Source organism: Cylas formicarius, unplaced genomic scaffold (assembly GCF_029955315.1).
Source record: "Cylas formicarius isolate icCylForm1 unplaced genomic scaffold, icCylForm1.1 PGA_scaffold_5__7_contigs__length_24384050, whole genome shotgun sequence".
Taxonomy (NCBI): domain Eukaryota; kingdom Metazoa; phylum Arthropoda; class Insecta; order Coleoptera; family Brentidae; genus Cylas; species Cylas formicarius.
This window is the reverse complement of record NW_026844341.1, coordinates 17,330,750-17,345,620: the sequence shown is the minus strand read 5'-3', so window position 1 is coordinate 17,345,620 and position 14,871 is coordinate 17,330,750. Positions and strand designations below refer to the sequence as shown.

General features: G+C 39.6%; 1 protein-coding gene across 8 annotated transcripts in view; it reads left to right on the top strand.

The window, feature by feature from the left end:
• Positions 1 to 10,993, top strand: part of LOC132701789 (protein unc-13 homolog B) — a 196,632-nt gene extending 185,639 nt beyond the window's left edge. For all 8 annotated transcript variants that reach the window (XM_060669982.1, XM_060669981.1, XM_060669978.1 and 5 more), the window contains 9 exons: positions 1,437 to 1,587; positions 3,029 to 3,763; positions 3,815 to 4,036; positions 4,095 to 4,550; positions 4,614 to 4,971; positions 8,412 to 8,510; positions 8,573 to 8,735; positions 8,794 to 8,920; positions 9,002 to 10,993. In XM_060669982.1, coding sequence (XP_060525965.1) covers positions 1,437 to 1,587; positions 3,029 to 3,763; positions 3,815 to 4,036; positions 4,095 to 4,550; positions 4,614 to 4,971; positions 8,412 to 8,510; positions 8,573 to 8,735; positions 8,794 to 8,920; positions 9,002 to 9,166 — 2,476 coding nt within the window. In that variant the 3' untranslated portion in view covers positions 9,167 to 10,993. The remainder of the gene's footprint in view (positions 1 to 1,436; positions 1,588 to 3,028; positions 3,764 to 3,814; positions 4,037 to 4,094; positions 4,551 to 4,613; positions 4,972 to 8,411; positions 8,511 to 8,572; positions 8,736 to 8,793; positions 8,921 to 9,001) is intronic.
• The last annotated feature ends 3,878 nt before the right edge of the window (positions 10,994 to 14,871 follow it).

The window sequence follows — 14,871 nt, the reverse complement described above, 5'->3', positions numbered from 1 at the left end:
TCAGGTCGGGGATGTTGGCAGGCGTTGTCTACCTATCCAAAGTATATGTTGATTATTTAGATAACCGGTAACCGGTTGGACGTTCTATGGAGGTGAGCCATTTTGATTGAAATATAAATTTAAATAATTCCATTTTCTAACAACTGTTCTATTTCTGTTGCAAGGAAATTTAAATATTATTAAATATATGTAATTGATCCGACCACCATATTGTTCAATATTATTGGTGGACAAAAAATGTTTATTGTTCCTATGAAATACACCTGCTGTTGTGACCAAAGCCTCATCCGTTAATATTATTTTCTTTAGAAAATTTCCGTCTTTTTGAGATCTTCGATATATTTCAGTGCAAAATTCAAACTTCTGCCTTTTATGTTGATCGGTTAAATTTTTCACTGAAATGAATTCATACGGGTGAAACTTTCTGCATATTTTTTTTTATGTCAGCTATAGAATATTCAGGATTTTCTAAAAAATATGAAATATAAAAATTAAGAAAGTAGAACTCAAAGTCGTAATGTCAAGTGTCGTAATAGTATAATAATTTATCCTGAAAGTAAAGTAAAGTCTTCATCAAAATTTCTTACTATTGTCCTGGTCTTCCTCTCCTCCAATTGTTGAATTACTTTTTTAATTGTATTTATTGAAGGGACTCTTCTACCCGGATATATTTGTCGATATTCTCTTTTAACCCTTGAATAATATAATTTTATCATTTGGCGTTTTTCTTCCTCAGTATAACCCATTTGAAATATATCAAGTTAGTTAATTTACCCTGCAGATTTTTAGTTTTGATTAGTTGTCAAAAGAAGAACATCGTTAAAACAATTGCACACATACATAATATGGCTGCTATCAAGGCAGACTTGACCATGGCTATTGTCCAGGAATCGAATGATAATTATTTTTAAACTGAAATGTCTCAAAAACGGCTAAATAACATTGACAATAAACTATATGTTTTTGAAATCTGGAAAAGAATATCTACGATTTAACCTAATAACGTATCGGGCGTTCCATAAAAAAAAATATGTTGCTGTTATTCGGGATCGTCGTTTGTTTTTCCTAATATTTGCATAAGATCATAGAGCAAAAATCTGCAAACTTTCGTATTTACACTTTTTTTCTTCTAGCATTAACCCTGTGAATAGGTGTCAAAATGTAATGAATAACCCTGTACATATTTTTATAACCCGTAAGCATCGACACCCTCTGATCCGAAGGGTCGGGAGGAGGAGGAGGAGGAGAGGTAATCACCGACAAGCGAGTCGCAGCGAAGCCAATTAAAATGGATTAATTGTCGAATTACGTCTCTACAATGTTGATTATTGTTCTACAGGTTAGGGGTTAGAAATTGACTATCATTAGGGGCGGGGGGTGGGGGGTGTCACTCGTTGATCGTTCTTTTCGCCGCTAACGGGGGTTCGATTTTCCAGGCACTTTCACTGTCTGTCGACGAAGTACCTGTGCCCTGGTGTACCTGCGGTGATGAGCATGCTTCTGGCCAACATAAACGCATACTACGCGCACACCACCGCGTCTACGGCAGTGTCGGCTAGTGACAGATTCGCCGCGTCCAATTTCGGGGTAACCCGGCACCTATTTTCTAGAAGTTATGCAGAGTTAGACCCATTTACAAAAAAAGGGACAATTTAGACATCAGTAATTTTCTTCCTATTTCTTCACTTTGCAATTTTTCTAAGGTTTTCGAAACACTTCTGTACAATAGATTATACAATCATTTAAAAAACAATATAACATCAAAGCAGCATGGTTTTATAAAAAGGCGGTCCACCATCACTAATCTGGCAAATATTACTCAAGTTATAGCTGAAAATCTAGACTTGCGATCTCAAACTGATGTCGTTATACCGCTTTTTCGAAGGCGTTTGACAGACTTGATCATGGGATACTTATTTCTAAGTTGAGTGATTATTTTCTTTTCATCTTTTCTAAAATATCGGCGCCAGTGTGTTATATTTGGTGTACTCAAGTCTACAGAATATGTCGCAACATCCGGTGTTCCTCAAGGCAGCGATTTAGGCCCCCCTCTATTTAACGTTTTTATTAATGACATCATCGAAAGTGTTGATGTTATTAATTGCTTGTTACACGCTGACGAGCTAAAGTTGCTCTGCAAAATTGATATTCTTCAGTACTGCCAAAACCTGTCAATGAATATAAAGCGTATTGAAAACTGGTATGTCCATAATAACTTGTTGTTAAATCCCATCAAGTATAATGTTCTCAAGTATAATGTTCTCAAGTATTCACTTAAAAGTAATATTATTAGATATGATTACGAAATCAATAATATCGTACTTCAACGTCTAACTGGACGCTTTTGTTGATATAAGTGTCATTTTTGACCTTAAACTTTCGTTTATTCCTCATATTGTGTCTGCCTCTAATAAAATGGCACGAAACTCTCGAGACTTAACAGAAACTTTAAAGACTGTGTAGATCTAAATTAGTAGTGGTATTATATGGAGTCCGTTTTACCAATTCCATTCAAGGAAGCTGGAATCTGTAAAACGAAAATTCTTGAAACTCTTGTCTTTCAGGCATATCCCCCAATTGATATGAGCAATATTTCGCATCGTAATAGGCATAAGATACCCAAATTAAGTTATTCTTGTACAGAATTATGCATAATCAGGTTGTTGATCCGGGAATCTTATCAAAATTGAACTTTGGTGTTTCCAGAGTTACACAAAGAGTAGATGAAACCTTTGACTTTTAAATTTCCTGCTTTCCACAGAATGTGCGATCTGTGCAACTCGGCAAGTTTCCAGCTTGATATATTTTCTTCTTCTGTACGTGACGTTAAAACATGTTTTTCAGGGAATGGCATAAAATTATTTTTGTTTTATTTTACTGTCAGTTTGCTTTTTTTTTAATTTGTCACTTATGTCCCTGTTCTGTAGTTGGGTTGAACAGTGCATCTAAATAAATAAATAAATAAGTAAAGTACATCCTTATACACAATCTCGACGATACGGCGGTACTCAACGAACTACATTTCCAGAAAGAGAAGTTCGTTAAGCTACTCGACCAGTTGCACAACTCGTTACGCATCGACCTGTCGATGTATCGCAACAACTTCCCCGCATCCAGTCCCGACAAGTTGATGGATTTGAAGTCTACCGTCGATTTACTCACTAGCATCACGTTCTTCCGGATGAAAGTCCAAGAGCTGTCCAGCCCGCCTAGGGCGAGTACCGTCGTCAAAGACTGCGTAAAAGCCTGTCTCAGATCCACGTACCAGTTCCTGTTCGAAAACACATACGAGCTGTACAACCGGGAGTTCCAAGCGGATCCCAATGAGCCGAAACGTGACCCCGAAGATCACGGCCCGAGATTGGACAGCGTCGACTTCTGGCACAAACTCATCGCGCTCATCGTATCGGTGATCGAGGAAGACAGGAACAGCTACGGTCCCGTGCTCAACCAGTTCCCGCAGGAACTGAACATCGGACAGCTGTCGGCTGCCACGATGTGGAGTCAGTTCGCCGTGGACATGAAGTACGCTCTGGAGGAGCACGAGGCTCATCGCCTATGCAAATCCTCCGCGTACATGAACCTGCACTTCAAGGTGAAGTGGTTGTACACGAATTACGTCAAAGACGTCCCTCCCTATAAGGGAGCCGTGCCCGAGTACCCGGCGTGGTTCGAGCCCTTCGTGATGCAGTGGCTCAACGAAAACGACGACGTGTCCTTGGAGTACCTCCACGGAGCATTTACCAGAGACAAAAAGGACGGGGTGAGTACCACCGTGGCGGATGATTCGCACGCTATCGTTCTCCGTTTCTAGTTCCAAAAGAGCAGCGAGCACGCGCTCTTCTCCAATTCGGTTGTGGACGTGTTCACTCAGCTCACCCAGTGCTTCGACGTAGTCTCGAAGCTCGAGTGTCCTGACCCGGAGATCTGGAAGCGGTACATGAAGAGGTTCGCCAAGACGATAGTGAAGGTACTCATAGCGTACGCGGACATCGTCAAGAAGGAGTTTCCCGAGCACCTCAAGGAAGAGCGCATCGTAAGGGTTCCCTTTCTGATTTTTTCTTGCCACAGTGTCCTTTCTGTCTCTATCGCAGGCGTGTATCCTGATGAACAACATCCAGCAGCTGCGCGTGCAGCTAGAGAAGATGTTCGAGTCGATGGGCGGCGAGAAGCTGGAAGAAGACGCGGCTAATATCCTGAAGGAGCTGCAGCAGACGCTGAACGGGTCCCTCGACGAGCTCGCTCAGCAGTTCGCGTGCAGCCTCGAGCCGAGGATCACGCAAAGCGTCAAAGAACTCGGCGATCTCTTGCTGGCGATTAAAGGGGGCGGACAGCCTGGAACTTTGAATCAACCGGCGCAGCGCCAGCAGGTGGCGGTGGAGGCGGACGAGGTGCTGAGACCTTTGATGGACCTACTGGACGGCTCGCTATCGCTGTACGCGCAGTCGTGCGAGAAGACCGTCCTCAAGAGGCTGCTGAAAGAGCTATGGAAGATCGTCATGAGGATATTGGAGAAGACTGTCGTGCTGCCTCCGATGACGGATAAAACGGTAGGGAGGGGGAGGGGGGTGAAGCCCGGGCGGATACCGCGACTGTGACCCGTTGCTTTGCAGATGATGTTCAAGAGTTTGACCGACAACGCGAAGAACCTGGCGGCCAACACTAAGATCGAAGACATGTCGCGGCTGTTCAAGAACCACATGACTGGCAAGCAGGACGTGAAGAATGCGCTTAGCGGGGTCATGGACATCTCGAAGGAGGTCGAAAAGAACCTGTCGCCGAAACAGTGCGCCGTCTTAGACGTAGCTCTCGACACCATCAAGCAGTACTTCCACGCTGGCGGCAACGGACTGAAGAAGGCGTTCCTGGACAAGAGTCCCGAGCTGCAGAGCCTGCGGTACGCGCTCTCGCTGTACACCCAAACCACTGACACCTTGATCAAGACATTCGTCACGACCCAAGTCAATGAAGGTGAGTTGTTGTTCCGGAGCGGGTCCTTGGACGAACCAACCGCCTACACACAAACTACACGATTTTCTGTATTTCATATCTCAAAGTGCCGCTAAACAATAAAGAGACTATGCTCCAGCGGCAAATTTCGATCGATCGGGACGAGCCGGACGCGCCGGAAACGGAAGCGCTCGAGGAGCCACTGAAAGCGAAAAAACCGAAAGAAAAGTGGCCAGGTAGAGGGGGGGTGGCCCCGGCAGTTGCTGCGTTTTTCCTTCTTTTTTCGTTGCTAGTTTGGTTTGGAGGCGGAACCAAAGAGACAAACCACGAATTCCTTGCTATTTAGGGAGAACCAACATAGAGCGGCTATGAGAGTGGTTCCTGCTATAAAAAAGTAAGCTGCCAGGTTTTAAGAAACGATTCCTTGCGTTATTTTAAGACGAAAAATTCATATAAATATAGGTTTTATAACTTCTAGATAACTTCCGATATTTTTATCAAATTTGGGTGAACATCTTTTAATTATTGAGATGCGGTTTTTGACACCCATTTTTACCAATGGTGTCCGCACGGGGTTTGAACTGAATATTTTTAAAGAAAAAAATGGCACGTCACTGCTTTTTCTGAAAACAAAAATTATTTTTAATATCCCCAATCAATTTGGAGCAAATTTGGTGCATGAACTTGCTCTCGTACGACGCAAATACAATTTTGCAATGTTAATTTTAATGTAAAGTCCGCTCTATTTGAAAGTCGGCACGCGTAATGCTATGACTAGTACCCATAAAAAGAAATAAGTATAATTTGTAGTGATTCTTTTTTCACGGTCATGTATTTTATCTCTCGTACTTGTTTTGCGACGACGCTTATGATTTCAATTATTCATCATTATTAAATGTACTTTTTCTTAATTAAACAAGCAATTTAATGGGAAAATTTAAGAAACAACAATTTAATCGTCAAAAAAAAAAGTGTCAAAGTGGGCTTTGCGCTAAGCGACAGTAATTCATTTGTCCATAACAATAACATGACATTTGTCAAATTTTTAAACAAAATTGCACTTGGTTTGTTTGCTGGTGGTTTTTAAAAGTTTATTTAACAAATTATTTGTTTGTTTTGGTGAAAATGGTTCAATTCACAAACCGTGAAATGGCAGGTATGCACTTCGTGTATGGAATGGCTCATGGTAATGCTCGTGCCACAAGACGGATGTATAAAGAAAGATATCCTAACCGTCCGCTACCTAACAGAGAACTTTTTGTTAATATTCACTCCAAACTTGGTACAACGGGTAGTTTTAAGAGGTCTACTGCTCTTATAGGGAGACCAAAAACAGTAAGAACGGTTCAGATAGAGGAAGCTGTCATATATGAAGAAAACCCAGAAACTAGAACGAGAAAAATTGTTTACCGACGAGGCATGCTTTTCCCTTAACTCAGTAATAAACTTCCATAACAATCATGTGTGGGCCGATAATAATCCTCACGCAGTAATTGAAAACCATTTTGAAGAGCAATTTTCAATAAACGTTTGGATTCGAGTTATAGGGGGTTTCTTTATCGGGCCTCACTTTCTGCCCGGCAGACTGACTTATTGGTGAGCAGTATAGACAATTTATTGAACACGTATTACCTGAAGTTTTGGAGGATGTCCCGCTAGAGCAAAGGCGTTCTATGTGGTTTATGCATGACAGCGCTCCATCGCACTTCAATTTAGTAGCACGTTAATATCTATATGAAAATTATACTGATCGCTGGATTGAGCGTGCTGGACCACATTTTTGGCCACTCAGGTCACCTGATTTAAATTAAATAGATTTCTTTCTCTGGGAACACTTAAATACATTAGTCTACACAACACCAGTCCGAATTGAGAAAGATCTAAAACATCAGATAGAAGACTCTTGTACAGTTATTAGGAACACTTCTAATATTTTAAAAAGGGTTCGCCAGTTCCTCATAAGGCGTACAAACGCATCTTTCCAGCAGTTGCTCTAATTTATTATTTTCTGGGAGAGTATTGTTTCTAAAGATATTTTCTTTACAGTTTTTTTAAGCCAAAACCGTACGTGCGTACGAAAGCAAGGTCATGCACCAAATTGTGATTTTAAAAATCATTTTTGTTTTTAGAAAAAGCAGTGGCGTGCCATTTTTTTCTTTAAAAATGTTCAGTCCAAACCCCGTACCGACGCCACTGGTAAAAATGAACATAAAGCTTTTGTGTCAAAAACCGCTCCTCAATAATTAAAAGGTGTACACCAAATTTGATAAAAAATATCGAAAGTTATATAAAAGTTATAAAAGGAAAACTTTAACACCCTGTATTTTGAAAAATGTGCATTTTTGGACCTATTTTTATATGAAATTTTTGTCTTAAAATCACGCTAGGAATCGTTTCATAAAGTTTTGGCAGCGTACTTTTTGTGACAACGCTAGTTCGTGAGTCTGTCTCTCTCTGGTCCCGGTCCTCCTCTTATGTAGCACACAGTTTATCACTCTTAGGGTGTTTTGGTCCGAACAATCGACGATCGGACAAGTCCGTAGACAGTTTTGTAGAGGTTAATATCGGCGACGTATCCGCGCAGACGTTAGAAGAATTCGTTAGGTAGTTGACATTTGTTGACTTAGTGCGAGCATGCGCATACCGTTGGGAAGGAGCCGGAAGAATAGAAACCATACCACAAACGTTTATTAGTACTCCCGCGCGCATGCCATTTTCTTCTTCGAGAAATATTTTGCGACGCACACCGCACGGTGGGCCAGGAAGAGCCCAAACTATTCAAATGAGCCCATAAAACATTTCGTACAATGAACGTTTTCCTTATCACAGCCTAATTCAGTAGGCCACGAACCTTCACAAAACAAGCGATTTAGGTCGTCTTGGTACCATGGAAACGTCAACAATATTTTTCTTGTTGTCGGTGTCATTTTGAAAATATTTTATTTATACAATTTTCCGTGTTAAAAGTGGAGGGGATTTTTTTTAAGAAATTAGCTTTTGACAAAATTCGAAATGCGGGAAGGTAAGTTTTGAGACTAATTTTATGCTAAGTAAATTACTCTTACAGGCAATCATTCTTAAAAAATTATACATTGTTTTGAGTCATATAAAAACAATAAGCCAAAAAAGTATGTTTGTAATCTATTAAACATATGTTACAATTTTAGCATAATTTAAATAATAAATAGAGAGTTTTTTGCGAACACCCTGTATAATAATTATATTGTATTAAAGTTTGATGATCGTAATCATTTTTTTCTTTTTATTGTTATGTTTTTATTAATATTCAGTAAAATTTATTGGCATTACAAAAAAATCGAATCAGTCAAACACCTAGGGTTTCCCCGGCCCACCGTGCACCGCCGCTTGCATTCAGTTCAACGACATGCTTATATATACATGCTTATATACGCGCGCCAGTGGCGTCCAATTAGACATTGCGTTATCGAACCAAATTTCAGATACCGTCGACGGGCAAGAGGGCAGCGTGGGCGAGGTCTCTATCCAAGTGGACCTCTTTACTCACCCCGGTACCGGGGAGCACAAGGTCACCGTCAAAGGTGAGGATTTTCTAAATTGCTAGATGCTAGATACCAAGATTTTATTCGTTCTTGGTCGTCAGTGGTCGCTGCCAACGATCTGAAATGGACTCTGGTCTCGGGCATGTTCAGGCCATTTGTCGAGGTCAATCTAATCGGCCCCCACTTGTCCGACAAGAAGAGGAAACACGCGACCAAGTCCAAATCGAACAACTGGTCGCCCAAGTACAACGAGACGTTCAATTTGTAAGTGAATCGAGACGTTGCGGGTTTCTAGCCGCTGCAATGAAAAAAAAAATTGCAGCACAATCGGAAACGAGGAGCAACTGGATTACTACGAGCTCCACATCTGCGTAAAAGACTACTGCTTCGCGAGGGAAGACCGCCTGGTGGGCGTGGCGGTCATGCAGCTCAAGGACATAGTTGATAAGGTAAGGGTACTGGTTAGTAGTGGCGAACACCACCAGGAGGTGCTAATAGATCTTTGACATTCTTACCGCTTTTTCCTGCAGGGTTCCTGCGCTTGTTGGCTGTCCCTCGGCAAACGCATCCAGATGGACGAGACCGGCTGGACGATCCTGCGGATCCTGTCGCAACGCACAAACGACGAGGTGGCGAAAGAGTTCGTCAAACTGAAGTCGGACATACGTCAGGACGACGCCATTCCCAGTCAGTAGGGGGCGCGTAGTTCGCTCGAATGTGCCTCCTCCACCTCCTCCTCCACAATGCAATAAATCCCACCCCCTCCCTTTGGTCCCGACGACAGGGTGAAGTTTCTCTTGCGTCCCACACCGCGCGCCGCCCCCGGGGCGCCGTTTTGTACTTAAAAATGTGATTCAACGTAGCATCTAAGGTCGCGACAGGAATATAAGTGTTTCGTGTATTTTTTTACCGCTTTTTCCCACCCTCGCCCCGTTACCCTCCCCCCTCTACCGGCACTTACATATCGGCAAAGCACACTGGCGCACCGTACACCTACACGCGAACCTAATTTTCAGTATTAATCGGAGAAAAAAGGGGAGGAGCGTCGGGTAACGGGGCGGGGCACGTCGTTATCCCCCCCCTCGAGGTTCATTGTTGTCTCGCCCCCCTGTTTTACGCGCCACTGTGATATTGGAACGTCCAGCCCTGGTCACAGAAAGACACGTCGAGCACGGTGCGGTTTTAGATAAGAGGAGGGACGAGCTTAAGTCGTCATATCAGACTATGGGGACCCCAGTTCGTGGAACTTCGTCGGAGGGGTCCATAGAGTAATATTATTATCTGATTTGGTCTGTCGCGCTCGGATGATACAAACGTCACTTGGTGACGCTTTTCGGACCACCGGTGAAGTTTCTCGAAAAATTGAGGCCCGTATCGGTGAGAAGGGACCATCGCGTCGGTTAGGTTTAACGTGTGCGTGGGCGTGTGTGTGAGTTTGTTGTTGTAATATTAATTTTAAACTCGTTTTTGAATAGCGCCATCTAACGTGCGCACGCTTAAAGCATTATTGCATCATTTTCATTAGTTTAGTTTTGTTGGTATTTCTTTTGGTGGCTTTTTTTTTTTTCGGGTTTTTTGGAGGGAACCCGCAATCAAAATTTGTTGAAATAAAGGTCTCCAAAAGTAATTTTGGAGGCCATGATTGCATAAATATTTTTTTTATATTTTAATTTTGACGGTTTTGGGTTTCGCTTTGTTAGTTTAGTGGGCCCATTCATATAAAATTTATATACATTAAAAGCGAAGAATACTAGATAGAGTAAAAAAAAAATTAATGAAAATGTAGTAAACGATCGATGTGAAATGTGCACACAACAAACCAAGAATTAACAACTCGTTTTTCCAACACAAACCTCAACATACGTATAGTTGGGCAGATATAAGAGGATGGAAATCAGTAATGGATTCTATAATAACTAATAAAAACATACAGCCTAAGAGCATACTGGATATTCGAGTACTATCCTCGGCCAACATAGGATCAGACCATCAATTAGTGTTAAGCAAAATCAGATTACAGAGACCACCTTTGATGAAAATCCGACCAGAATTCATAGAGAAAAGTAATATAGAATCACTAGAAAACGAAAGCACAAATACTCTGTATCAAAACAGACTAGAATTAAAAATAGAAGAAAACCAAATAACACGTGCTGGAAAAAAAATAACAAACAGCTTCAAGAGAAGCACTTGGAACAAGAAAGATAAATGTAAATAACATAAAAGTCAACAAACCCTGGTAAAAGTCATATGCAAAGAAAAAAGAGACGCATACTTAAAATATAGAAGCGACAAAACGCCAGAAGAACACGCAAACATCATACAAGATACAAGAAACCATCAAGCATCAATCAATCAATCATCGGATGTTGGACAGATTAGGGAAGAAACGACAACGGCAAGAACATGGAAACGGAAAAATATATTAAGGTTTACATGCTGGAATATAATATCATGGAACAAGAAATCATAATTGAACTAAATAATCATAAAATCGTTATTTGTGCTCTATCAGAAACCAAGGGAAAGGAAATTAAAAGGGATCACACAATACAAAAATCACATGTTATTATATAGTGGCATAGAGAAAACCGATAAAATGACAAATTCGGGAGTTGGATTATTAATAAATGAAAAATTTATACCACACATAACTGTCGTTAAGTACGTAAATGATAGAATACTAATAGCAACACTGAATATTGAAAGAACCTATGCACCAGATGCCGCCAAACCACCGGAAGAATACGTAGCCTTCTGCGACCAAATACAAGACGAACTTAATAACATACCATCTAAACACAGAATAATTATTATGGGAGACTTAAACGCAAGAGTGGGAAATACTAGATAGAGTAAAAGAAGAATTTATTGAATATGTAGAATGAAGAGTAAAAGAAGAATTTATTGAATATGTAGTAAACGAACGAGGGGAAATTCTAATAGAATTATGTGCACACAACGAACTAAGAATCAACAACAAGTTCTTCCAACACAAACCTCAACACACATATACTTGGGTAGATACAAGAAGAAGGAAATCCGTAATAGGTTACATAATAACTAATAAAAACATACAGAACTTAATGGATGTTCGAGTACTTTCCTTAGCCAACAGAGGAACAAACCATCAATTAGTGTTAAGCAAAATGAGATTACAGAGAGCCCCTTTGATGAAAATTCAACCAGAAAACATAGAGAAAACTAATATAGAATCACTAGAAAACGAAGATCACAAAAACTATGTTCCAAAACAGACTAAAATTAAAAAAAGGAAAAAAACGAAACATAATGATGATGTAGAACAATGCTGAAAAAAACAAACAACATAATAACAGCTTCAAGAGAAGCACTTGGAACAAGAAAGATAAATGTAAATAACAAAAAAGTCAACAAACCCTGGCAAAAGTCATATGCAAAGAAATAAGAGACGCATACTTAAAATATAGAAGCAACAAAACACCAGAAGAATAGGCAAACTATATAGCAATAAGAAACAGGATGAATGCCAGGATAAAAACAATCAAAGATGAATATTGGGAAAGATTCACGAAAGACATCGAGCACGATTTTTATGGAAATCAGAGAACAGTGTGGAAACTATTAGCTATAAATGAATACATAAAGATTACCTCAATAAAAATGGAAGAAAGCACAAAATACTTTAAAAATCTATACAACTCAAAAGAATAAAATGCTCAAGACAAAACAGAAACAATGGGCTGAAAAAAACGTAAAGCACCAGAAGAAAACACTATCACAAACGAATAAATTAAATATGGAGGATCAAAACCAATAAAGGAAATAACAAAAATTTTCAATAAAATAATTAAAGAAGAAAAGACACCTCCAGAGTAGAATAAAAGTTTGACTACATCAATATTTAAAAAAGGAGAAAAGAACAAGCTATCAAACTATAGGGGAATATCATTGCTAGATACAATATCGAAAATTTTCACCAAAATCATCGCCGAAGAACTAAGAGCAACAATTCCGATATGCGAAGAACAACAAGGTTTTAGAAAGACAGATCAACAACAGATGCCATCTTTATAATTCGCCAGTTGTGGAAAAGTCAATAGAATACAACAACCCTATCTTCATGTCTTTCTTGGACCTAATAAAAGCGTTTGATATCTAATAGCGAAGACAACCTACAAAGAATGCTACACACATTTATAATAAAACCGCAAAAAGATACAATATGGCAACACCAACAGAGAAAACTGAATGTCTATCAGTAACTAAGGAACCAATAAGGGACAATCATAAAGCAAGTAATGTAATCAAGACACTTAGGAGTAGATGTAACAAGCCACCGAGATATTTACCAAGAGAAGATATACCAAGTAAGGAACGCAGCAGCCACAGCAGCAGGTGCATTAAGGGATATAGTGTGGAGAAATAAACATCTAGAAATAGAAACGAAAGTAAGAATCTGTAAAACATGTATAAGACAAGTACAAGTACAAGTATGCCATAAAACACAACAAGCGCTAAGAACAACTGAAATGAAAACATTAAGATGCAAAATAGGAAAGACTAGACGAGACCATGTAAGAAACGAAGATATCCGGCAACAATGTAATATTCATAGTAAGATGGGGACGAGAGAGAAGAAGAAATTGGAATCAACACATAACGAGAATGGAAGGGCACAGAATAGCAAAGATCACAAGAGATGGAAAACTCGAGGGGTAAAGATCAAGAGGAAGGCCACAAAAAAGATGGCGGGATATCTGGTCATCAGAATCACAAATAAGATTAAATATTACCCAGTAAACACAAGTCATTGGACTTAACGTAGGAATAAGAAGAAGAACAGCGAAGAGTCCTTCAAACTAGGAATACCAGGTGAATTTTTTTGTTAGTTTTTAGAAATTTTGTGAAGTAAATTTTATTTAAAGGGCGGCCCAAACAAAGCGTCTCTTTGGGTTTATTGAGGATAGATTATTTATTGCGGGTGTACATCTTTGAACTAAGTAGTGGTGATAGATATTTGAAGGTGACAATCTTGTGTCAAAAGGAAGTCTTTTTTTTTCGGTAAATAAAGCATTTATATCTTTCGTACGATGAAACCAACCAACCAAAGAAAAACCAACCTCGTAACGCTATATCATGAAAATCCTTAATTGGCCTCCCTCTGGCTTGCACCGTAAAACTAACAGAAATAATGCAATAAAAGTTTAAACGTGCGCACGTTAGATGGCGCTATTTAAAAATAAGTTCAAAATTAATACCTCGACAATGTGCGTGTGCGTGCGGGTGTGTGCGGACACAAAACACGCGCAATCATCCCATCATTCGTTCATCGTAATAGTTAAGGCCGTAGCGGGTAAACAACTCTATCTCTACTCTCACACGTGCTACAATTTTTGAAACAATAATTAATACGGAGAGGGTCCGCGTTATAATATAAAATATACGTATAGGTGTTTCAATTTCAATTTTCGATCTTCCTCGGTATAAGTCTTTGAGGTGAACGCGCTTGTTTCCGTTTTATAAGCGAAATGACCAAAAGTAACGTCTTATAATATATCGTTAAGGACACTTATCTGCTAGCACTTGTAACTTGACTCTTGTAAGATACTATCGTACGTGTATAAAACAAAAACAAACTAAATTAACTTAGCCTTTTCTCCCCCCCCCCCCCCCCCCCCCACTCCATCGACCCTTTAACTCCTTAATCATCACTCCTCCAGGGACTTTGACTATAAAATGTTACACGTGGTCCTTGACATAATTATTATTATAAGAAAAATATCCTTTTTGTTACGATAAATGGGAACTGTGTAAATACAAAAGTTGTTGTAAAAATAAATCGCCATTTTTCCGGATTATGAGATATATGGACCATGTATACAGCGGATCGGGGCGCAGCTGAATACGGCCCCGGATCACCACGATTCGTTATCAACTCGGTGTGATTATTTTTTGCGTTTGTCTACTGAATTATATCGCATTACACTAAATATATGGTTTTTTGTTATTTGCTTTCGTTTTTTTTTTAACGCGCAGCCGCAAACCCTCCCCCAGTGCGAGTATATAACCGTTCTAATTTTAAAATTTAAAATTTACGACATATGTACCGAACGTTCAATTTAACTTGATAACATTTTAACTTGTAACATTTTTGTTTTTAGAGATATCACGGTAATAAACAAAAAACACAATATAGGGTTAGTAGCCAAGTTTTTTTCCAAGTGACGTATAAAACAAAACTATAAATTTTGTGACAGGCCTACATCATATATTTTTAAATGGAACACCCTGTATATTATACATGTATTTAATAGACTGCCTTATGCCGATTTTTATACAGTGCGGTGACTGACTGCAACAACAAAAATTATTTACAAATTTAAGTAGAAGAAAAACACTAAAAATGACAAGACACAAC